The following is a 10,598-nucleotide window of genomic DNA, read 5'->3' on the forward strand; positions in this document are numbered from 1 at the left end:
AGTGACAAAGGACTAGAGAAATGTCCTCTTATCATATAGACAAAGGCGTTTGGTTAGTGGTTACTTAACAGACTACTGTACACGTGAGTATCAGGTGGATATATGGTGATGTGTTTAATACAGAATCTTCTTCTTCCTAGCCTTTTCCTATTTAAATAGGGTCGGATTTTTTGTTAGTAGCTTCCAGAGAAACCCTATTGTGTGTACATCATGTATGTACTAATAAATTTTTCTCCCTCAAGTCTCAAAAAAAAAAAAAAATGATAGAGGGTACTGAAACAAGGGAGGCCTTTTCGTCTCACCCGCGACCTGGCGCTTACCTTCCAACCTATGTAACTAGGTTGGCATATTTCATCCAACTTCCTACAGATGTATACTGTGAGTCACCTAACTTCATATACAGTGTGTGACCTACCTTCATATACAGGATGTCACCTACCTTCTTACACGCCATCTCAGTTTCATCACTCCCGTCACCACAATCATCTTCCCCATCACACACCCAATGTTGTGTTATACACTTGCCATTGCTGCATTTGAATTCCATACTATCACACTCTTGCTGACTGGAGAGAGCACTCTGAAATGATTATACAGGTTTAAAACAAGCGGGGCCCGTCCCTCCGGGAATTTTTCGATCTTGGTTAAGGAAAATCAATATTTATGTACCTACCTATTTTATTTAATATTCAGTTTATTATTATTCTTGATTTGATTTTTTGATTTTACTTTTATGTAATGATTTAAAATCAAGACTAGAGCCCGTTCTCCCTTTATTCCCAATATAATGTTCAAGTCACCCATCCATTTATTGGCCTTGCTCGGCGTAGCTTAACATAGATGACGCTAAAACCGGTCTTAAATGATCGACTGAAGTGTTATCTAAAACTTTCTCGCTTTGAGTTCACAGGTCGTCGCGACAAATTTCAAGATCAGAGCTCATTATTTTGTGTGAGAAAATGTGAAAAAAAAAAAAAAAAAAAAAAATCCCAAAATTACCAAATGAACTTTAATTGGCTTTAATGGTTTCACAGGAACCAAAAATTTTGCACCAACCATTTTCGTGTTCCTGGTAAAAAGACTTTAATTTGAATATATAGGTCGACCAGGTTTGGATAAGTCGCCTTCTATGGGGACAGACAGACCGACACCGAACCGAATACAATAGTTCCGTCCACCGTCCACTTATACCTTTATTATTAGTAATAACAAGCTGGGCCCAGTCCTCCGGGAATTTTTTTAGCCAGTAGTTTTATTCGATACATGGTTAAAGGAATACCTTTGTGTACCTACCTTAATTTGTATTAATATTCAGTTTATTATCATTCAGATTTTGATTTGGTTGATTTTACTTTTCAATGTAATGATTTAAAAATCAAGACAAGAGGCCTGTTCTCCCTTTATTCCCAAATATAATGTATTAAGTCACCATCCATTTAATTGGCCTTCCTCGGCGTAGCTTAACATAGGGTAACGCTAAAAACCGGTCCTTAAATTATAACGACTGAAAGTGTTATCTCAAACTTTCTCACGCTTTTGAGCTTCATTAGGTCAGTCGCGGACAAATTTCAAGATCAGAGCTCATTTGTCGTGAGAAAAATGTGAAAAAAATACCCCAAAAACTAGTCTTTTTTTGGGTTTAATTTGGCTTTATGGTTTTCTGGACAAAATTTGCACCAACCATTTTCGTGTTCCTGGTAAAAAACCTTTAATTTTGATATATAGGTCCACCAGGTTTGGATTAAAGTCCTTCTATGGGGAACAGACCGATCTGACAGACGACAACCGAAGCGAATACAATGATAGTCCGTCCAGCTATACCTTTATTATTAGTAATGAATAAAGGAAGGAAAGGACTAATAAAGGAAGGGACACGGACTAATAAATAAAGAATACCAAAATTCTTTATTTGTGGAGAGACACGGCCTCAACATTTAAAGTTTATATTATGTTTTCTTCCCTGAAACTAATAAAGTTTGATAAGGTTAAGGTTCAATCTAAAGAAAATCATCCTTCGTACTAAACTTTTTTTCCTAAACGCTAAAATATTTGTTAGGTTAAATTGTCCGAAGCAAAGAAGAAAAAAAAATAATTAAAAATTGATCCCTAAAGGTGGAATTTAGGAGAGCTAGAAGAAAAAAAAAAAAAAAAATCGTGTCAGTGATTCTCGAACCCAGGACTATTATTACTTACACTACTCGTACAGTTAGCTTCATCAGAACCATCCAGACAGTCGTCACTTCCATCACACAAGAAGGAGGATGTTATACACGAGCCGTCTTCACACTTGTAATAGTTAGGCGACTTACACAGGTAGATATCTGCAATCATGAAGAAAGCTATTTCAATCATTTACAATGGAATAGTACGTAGGTATGCATGGTATAGTATAGTGTTGTGCTTTATTTAAACTGTCCAATTAGGACATGTAGTCCCTTGCACCACTTTATTTATTCGCGCTCTGCGATTATTTAGGCGAAAATTTCAAGTTGAAGGTTAGGTAGAAAGAATCGTAAACTCCTCCTGGAGAGAACCTCCAGGAGAACCCTGGCACTTAAAAGAAAGCCACAAATTTTTTTTTTTTTACGACTTCTAGATCCCAAAATAATAAAAAAAGATTTGTGTTTCATATAAATTTCGCACCACGAGGGAATCGAATCTTACAAGGCAGGCGTTCTACCCAAGCGAACTTGGCTGGCCGTGAGAGGTTTGTATGGGAAACCTTGTACTTACCACAATCAAACTCATCGTCTTCGTATTGACACTGTATAACTCCATCAATAATAAAAGGTATAGTGGACGGTGGACGGACTATTGTATTCGGTTCGGTGTCGTCTGTCTGTCCCCATAGAAGGACTTATCCAAACCTGGTCGACCTATATATCAAATTAAAGGTCTTTTTCACTCAGCAAGTCATTATTTAGTTTAGATGTATTTGAATGGGGTAGATTAATTTTATTAAAGTTTTATTCAAATATTGGTCTTAATTTCTTTACAAATAAAACTTTTATTAGAGCCCGCCATCTTTGTTAGCTTGGAAGGTAGCGCGCCTGCATTTTAAGAGCTAGGTCACGGGTTTCATTCCCGCCCGGTCAAATTTAACATGAAAAGATAAGATTCGTTCTCGGAACGGCGGGATTTTTAGAAAAAAAGAAGTTTTAATCAAAATCAATGCGTTTCTCCCTCAGGTGCAATCATCATCAGTGATATCTCAGCTAAGAAGATCTCCTATCTGAATTTAGAGACCAGTGAGGTATCTCTCATACTACGAGGTTCAGTGGCCTGGCGCTTACCTTCCAACCTATGTAACTAGGTTGGCATATTTCATCCAACTTCCTACAGATGTATACTGTGAGTCACCTAACTTCATATACAGTGTGTGACCTACCTTCATATACAGGATGTCACCTACCTTCTTACACGCCATCTCAGTTTCATCACTCCCGTCACCACAATCATCTTCCCCATCACACACCCAATGTTGTGTTATACACTTGCCATTGCTGCATTTGAATTCCATACTATCACACTCTTGCTGACTGGAGAGAGCACTCTGAAATGATTATACAGGTTTAAAAGAAGTAAAAATACAAAAATTCTTTATTTTGGAGAGACACGGCCCTCAACATTTAATTTATATTTGTTCTTCTAAAACTAATAAACGGTCAGTTTGATTAAAGGTTAAGGTTCAATCTAAAGAAAATCATCCTCGTACAAAACTTTTTTTTTCCTAAAGTCTAAAATAATTTGTTAGTTGAAATTGTCGAGCAAAGAAGAAAAAAAAAAATTATCCCTAAAGGGGATTTAGAGAGCTAAAAAAATCCTGTTAGTGAATCTCGAACCCAGGACTATTATTACTTACACTACTCGTACAGTTAGCTTCATCAGAACCATCCAGACAGTCGTCACTTCCATCACACAAGAAGGAGGATGTTATACACGAGCCGTCTTCACATTTGTAATAGTTAGGCGACTTACACAGGTAGATATCTGCAATCATGAAGAAAGCTATTTCAATCATTTACAATAGAATAGTACGTAGGTATGCATGGTATAGTATAGTGTTGTGCTTTATTTAAACTGTACAATTAGGACATGTAGTCCCTTGCACCACTTTATTTATTCGCGCTCTGCGCTTATTTAGGCGAAAATTTCAAATCGAAGGTTAGGTAGGAAGAATTGTAAATTAATTCCTCCTAGAGAAAACCTCCAGGAGAACCCTGGCACTTAAAAAAAAAAGCCACAAAAAAAATCTTTTTTTCTACAACTTCTAGATCCCGAAATAATAATAAAAAAAGATTTGTGTTTCATATAAATTTCGCACCACGAGGGAATCGAATCTTACAAGGCAGGTGTTCTACCCAAGCGAACTAGGCTGGCCGTGAGAGGTTTGTATGGGAAACCTTGTACTTACCACAATCAAACTCATCGTCTTCGTATTGACACTGTATAACTCCATCATGAAAGAATGGGATTCTAAATTCTATGAATTAAGAAAGAAGTGCCGTTTTACAGCGCGCCTGCCTTGTAACTGTAAGATCGCGGTTTCGATTCCTGAGTTTTGAGACAAAAATTTGAGTAAAACAGCTTTAAAGTCAACCTTGTTACCTAACTTGGAAAGTTGCGCCCCTGCCTTGTAAGAGCGTTAGGTGGCGGGTTTAATTCTCGCTCTAGCCGAACTTTATCCTAACACAGATAAGGGTTGTTCTCGGAAAGGCTGGGTTTCTCCTGTCCTGTCCTCCTCCCTTCGATTTCGGGCCAATAAGATCAATTGATCAATGTTGTTATAGTTCCCTCTACCAAACCTCTTTTTCTCTCCTTAAGAAACAGGATCATTTGTTCACTCACCGTTCTACAGGGAGCAGCGTTATACCTCGTGGTCGATCTATATCTGCGTTGACTATGATTACACAATGCTCTCCCTTATTATTGCACACTCCAATATGTTGCGCCTTAAGATCCGTGAAGTGTGTAAGGCCCAACCATTTCAACCAACAAGTCATACATAATATCAGCTGTGTACTGTCTTCCCTTTTCCTGTTTCGTTTTCAAGCAGCAATTTTCTTCAAGAAGCTGAACCAAAGTCATTTCTATTTAAATATCTACATTAATCTAGAGCTCCATACCACAATCAGTGCTGGTATCGATAATTCGAACCCCCAATCTCCAGACTACACAACTCTTACCTGCCGACACGACTATTTCTTTTCCACTGCAGATTTTCAATTTCAAATTTCAACATGAGATTTTCTCTGCCTCTCTCTCTCTCCTCCCTCTCTCACATTCCCTCATTTGTATTTAACAATACGAACACAAAACTTTGAATTGAACACAAGAATTGCAAAAATTGAAACAAAATATAAATTAAATATCAACTGTCCAGCAAAACCGTACTAACTTGTCTTTCCTCCAAAAATGACTAATCGTTCAATGAAAGTTGAGCTCGTCTTTCCCACTGCCATCCCAGTTTGACTTGATAATGGTTTCTTCTCCCTCATAGATGCTACTCCAATACACGGACTGTCCATCATAGGAGACACCAGCTACATGTTTGAGTCTGGTAGCTACTACTTCTTCTATACCAGACGTTAGACCTAGGTGTCGTACTTCATCATAGGTTGAGTAGTACAGCTGAGCTTCTGAGTCTGGAAATTGGAAATGTGAGAGGAAATTATGAAGAAAAAGGAAAAAAATTGTTAGCCTGATTCGCTTGGAAGGTAGCGCGCCCGCCTTGTCAGCGCTAATTCACAGGTTCGATTTCCGCCCGGGGTCCATTTTACCCTAAACAAATAAGGTTTGGTCTCGGAACGACTGGCTTTCTCCTACCCTGTCGATTTCGGGACGATAAGACCTTCCTTGTTAGAGCCCGTTCCAACTTGTCGTTCGGGAAGAAACTCCATCACACACTTGAGACTTCTCGATACACACTGTAGAGTTGTGACACAGGAACTGACTATCCAAACACGTTACATCTTCACCTGCAACAGTAATGTAGACCGGTTAACCAGAGGGTCAATGAACTGTAGACCTCACTTGCTATACGAGGTGTCTTTAGGCTCGATCCATCCCAAAAAAGGTGCAATTTTACTCTAGTGCGTGGAGAACAGAGTCCTTCGTGGAACAGGCCCACAGGATTTTTTTTTTTTTTTTTCGAATAAAATCAAGTTCAAAGGGAAAAGTCCTTCAAGGAATAGGCCTCTGGGACGAGTTAAAAAAAAAGACTTTTCACTTCGCAAAAGTTACATATAATTATGACACTCAGACGTGTGTCACGGTAAAAGCTTGAGACCTATGTAGGTACAATAGAGACGGTCTGACAGACTTAGGTCTCTAGCTTTTTCCGCCACTCAGGCTCAGACGTGTGTCACGGAAAAAGCTTGAGACCTATGTAGGTACAATAGGTCTGTAAGACGGTCTGACAGAATTAGGTCTCGAGCTTTTTCCGCTACTCAGGCTCAGACCATCTGAGCGTAAGGGCATAACAAAAGAAAAACTCAGTCCTGGTCACGGTTACAGTAAGAAACAAAAGGAACCTCACATGACTTTCTCGTTCTTACCTCGTACCACATGTTGATAAGGTGCGTAAAGCAGAAACAGGAAGCACGTTGCTAAAGTCAAAGGACCCATAGTGCGAGCAGTTCTGTGAAATGAAAAACAAAATCAAAACAAGTTAGCAAAAACAAAATAACTCTGGGGCGAAAATAAACAAACATAGAAACCGTTGTTAAAAAAAAAAAGACTTTTCACTTCGCAAAAGTTACATATAATTATGCCCGTCACTCACGCTCAGACGTGTGTCACGGAAAAAGCTTGAGACCTATGTAGGTACAATAGGTCTGTAAGACGGTCTGACAGACTTCTGTATGTCTCTAGCTTTTTCCGCTACTCAGGATCAGACAGTCTGAGTGTGAGGGCATAACAAAAGAAAAACTCAGTCCTGGTCACTGTTACAGTAAGAAACAAAAGGAACCTCACATGACTTTCTCGTACTTACCTCGTACCACATGTTGATAAGGTGGGTAAAGCAGAAACAGGAAGCACGTTGCTAAATACAAAGGACCCATAGTGCGAACAGTTCTGTGAAATGAAAAACAAAATCAAAACAAGTTAGCAAAAACAAAATAACTCTGGGGCGAAAATAAACAAACATAGAAACCGTTTGATAAAAGTTCAATACTCGATGGGCTTTACCTACAGGCACGATTCCAAGTTTTGCAAAACCCAGCTTTATGGGAACGAAATCTGTGTTGCTAGCGGTCGAATTTTCTCAAGCTTGGGGCCATATTAATAGAGTTATAGATCGTGTATTTGTAGCTTTATGGGAACGAAATCTGTGTTGCTAGCGGTCGAATTTTCTCAAGCTTGGGGCCATATTAATAGAGTTATAGATCGTGTATTTGTCATAGGTAGATACAGCATAGAACATTATACAGGTATAATAAAGTCTTATTTTATCCGAACTGGTTTAAAAAGCTTAGGTACCTACATAGGTAGGTATGCACTTATCCCACTGAAAAAGTAACCATGTGTAAAAGAAGAAGGACCATCATCAAGAGTTAGAAGGTACAGGATAGAGGTATGCACTTATCCCACTGAAAAAGTAACCATGTGTAAAAGAAGAAGGACCATCATCAAGAGTTAGAAGGTACAGGATAGATTAACCTCTGTAAACCAAATTTGACAAGATTAATTACGATTTTTTCTAAGAGTTTGCTAGGAGTAAGAAGTACTATAAAAAACGTACCCCAGCCCAGGTACATTCCCGTACATCTAGGTACACAGCAGTGCTACAGGCCAAGTTCCGACCTCAGTACGCAGATTATTTTGCTACAATATGGTAAGGGGATAGATTAATCTCTGTAAACCAAATTTGACAAGATTAGGTACGATTTTTTCTAAGAGTTTGCTAGGAGTAAGAAGTCCTATAAAAAACGTACCCCAGCCCACGTACATTCCCGTACATCTAGGTACACAGCAGTGCTACAGGCCAAGTTCCGACCTCAGTACGCAGATTATTTTGCTACAATATGGTAAGTACATAGGTATTGATATTGAACTTACTTTTCGAGATAAAAGGTACGGCCAAATCACGAAAACAGGTCATCAAAAATATGAACGAAACAAATAAATCTCTGCACAATAAAAAATTATCAACAACTAAACAACAACGGATTTAAAATTATAAAAAAGCAATAAAAGAAAACAAGATAAATCAATTAATTGGAGCACAAAAATGTAAAATATAAAAAAAAAATAACGAAAAAGAATTCCTAACACACAAGATTTTGAATACGCAAATGATTTACATGATCTATAAAGTAAGGAAGAATAGGTGTTTACAGCCAAATCACGAAAACAGGTCATCAAAAATATGAACGAAACAAACAAATCTCTGCACAATAAAAAATTATCAACAATTAAACAACAACGGATTTAAAATTATAAAAAAAAAGCAATAAAAGAAAACAAGATAAACCAATTTAATTGGAGCACAAAAATGTAAAATATAAAAAATAACGAAAAAGAATTCCTAACACACAAGATTTTGAATACGCAAATGATTTACATGATCTATAAAGTAAGGAAGAATAGGTGTTGGGTGATACCTAGGAAGAAAATAGTTGATCTAAATTAGAACTTATCACTAGTGTTAACCTTTGCTATGGAACAGACAAACTTGTAGTACAGTAATCAGCACAGGTTCTTCTTTAGAATAAACCAGGCACGGGGTTATGGGGGAACATCCAGTACAACCAACCCTAACAAAACATTAGGTACATCGTAAGGCTAACAATTACACAACCAAAAATGTTGCTAGGGAAATATATTATTGCTGTCTCCCATAGAGAAGGTCCCGGGTTCGATTCCTTAGGTAAAGAAACGTTGGTATCATTTCTGGTTGTGTTCACCCAACACCTAATAGGGGAGAAAAGAAATTTACGATTTTTTTTTTTCCTTTTAATGAGAGTGATGAGAGACATACTACGGGATGAGCATGCTATGACACAGGCACCGAGTCAACCTAAGCTTGAAGGTTTGGTTCCACTATTATTAAGATTAGTGGTGTCCTAAATATTGACCTGTGACCCTAAATAAAGGACCTGATGTTATCCCCTGCCGTTCGGAAATGCAAGATCCAATATTATGTAAAACCTACAGAACAAAGTGAAACATAAAATTTAGATGATTGAAATTGACGAGTACAAACAACCCATCATGAAGTAGGTAGGTAACCAGGTATACTTTCCATGATTGAACGAAGAGAGTTCAAAGTTTTAGCTTGAGGACCTTGCATTTAAGATGTTAGCTTCAGAAAGGAAGGAACTGCGGTTCGAATCCCAGAACCGCGAAAAAAATTATCTAAACAACTTAAACTACCTAAAGGATGACCATTTGTAAGATGATTTTTTTTTTTTTTTTTTTTTTTACGAGACATAAAAATTTCTTGTGCCATATTTTTTTTTTCTTTTTCCCCAATAAAAAATAGAGCGTACCTCGAAGAAACTGGTAGGAAAAACACAAGCCGTATCATTTTCATGTTGGATATATTTAGTCACAGTGATTTGTTCATGGTTTAAATTACATACACAGCAAATATTATAAGGGTAAAAATATTACAATTTTCTTTTATTAAATTAAAATTCTAAGTAGACATGTTCTATCTAAGGGTGGCTACAGACGATCAAGCTTGCAGTACTGCAAGATTAATCGTGTGTAGCCACCTTAAAGTTTGATCTCACACAATATTGCCTCTTGACAAGCATATCAAGCCGTGGAAAAGCCAGCCTAGTTAGCTTCGGGGCTAGAGTGTCTGCCTTGTAAGCGATAGGTCGCGGATAAGGTTCGTTCTCGGAACGGCTGGCTTTCTCCTGTCCTGTCTTCCTTCTTTCTTCGCTTTCGGGACGATGGGATCTCATCAGTTACAGTTCCTTCTATCAAACCTCTTTAAAATAATAATAATAAACGAGGTTTTGAAAATACTCTACTGATTCAAAATTTGGAGCTAGTAGCGATGTTTTCTATCAGATTTTTTTTTTTTTTTTTTTTTTTTTTTTTTTTTTTTTTTACGGGATGGGAATGCTACGACAGAGACCATAGGAGTCTAATTTAGTAGTTGTTTCATTGCTACAAAATAAAAACGGTGGTGAAACACTCATTTTAAAAAAGGAGGTTAAGTCTGTGAGCGTGAGCACAAAGGATAAAGCAGGGAGTATTTTCTGAATTATTTCCGAAGTTCTTTAATTTTTCCTTTTGTTTTTCAGGTGTAATGGTACTTCAGAGTGTAGTGGTGGTGAGGATGAGATGTCATGTGGTTCATGTGATACTCACTCTGAGTTTGAATGTCCCGAGTCACACCAATGCATACCCAACTCCTGGCTATGTGATCATCAACCTGATTGTACTGGGGGAGAAGATGAGAACCCAGCACTCTGTACTCAGAGGTACACTGCACCACGCCTGTCATCTACTACACCCAGGTCTAGAGATGGTGAGTGAATAGCACATGACTTTGTATGGTACTCTGTACTCAGAGGTACACTGCACCACGGTCTAGAGATGGTGAGTGACTTTCTCCTATCTTGTCCTCGTTTTCTCTT

The 10,598-nt window shown here is 37.9% G+C and overlaps 1 protein-coding gene across 1 annotated transcript in view; it reads right to left on the reverse strand.

The window, feature by feature from the left end:
• LOC103524089 (vitellogenin receptor) overlaps positions 1–8,280 on the reverse strand; it is a 38,847-nt gene extending 30,567 nt beyond the window's left edge. Inside the window, exons 1-9 of the mRNA XM_026833263.1 lie at positions 8,062–8,280; positions 6,995–7,077; positions 5,895–5,978; positions 4,415–4,453; positions 3,863–4,008; positions 3,389–3,553; positions 2,734–2,782; positions 2,194–2,321; positions 440–580 (exon numbers count right to left, since the gene is read on the reverse strand). Of these exons, the coding sequence (XP_026689064.1) occupies positions 440–580; positions 2,194–2,321; positions 2,734–2,782; positions 3,389–3,553; positions 3,863–4,008; positions 4,415–4,453; positions 5,895–5,978; positions 6,995–7,064 (822 nt within the window). The 5' untranslated portion in view covers positions 7,065–7,077; positions 8,062–8,280. The remainder of the gene's footprint in view (positions 1–439; positions 581–2,193; positions 2,322–2,733; positions 2,783–3,388; positions 3,554–3,862; positions 4,009–4,414; positions 4,454–5,894; positions 5,979–6,994; positions 7,078–8,061) is intronic.
• Between the last annotated feature and the right edge of the window lie 2,318 nt (positions 8,281–10,598).

The sequence above is a fragment of the Diaphorina citri genome, unplaced genomic scaffold (genome assembly GCF_000475195.1).
Source record: "Diaphorina citri unplaced genomic scaffold, Diaci psyllid genome assembly version 1.1 scaffold87, whole genome shotgun sequence".
Classification (NCBI taxonomy): Eukaryota; Metazoa; Arthropoda; class Insecta; order Hemiptera; family Psyllidae; genus Diaphorina; species Diaphorina citri.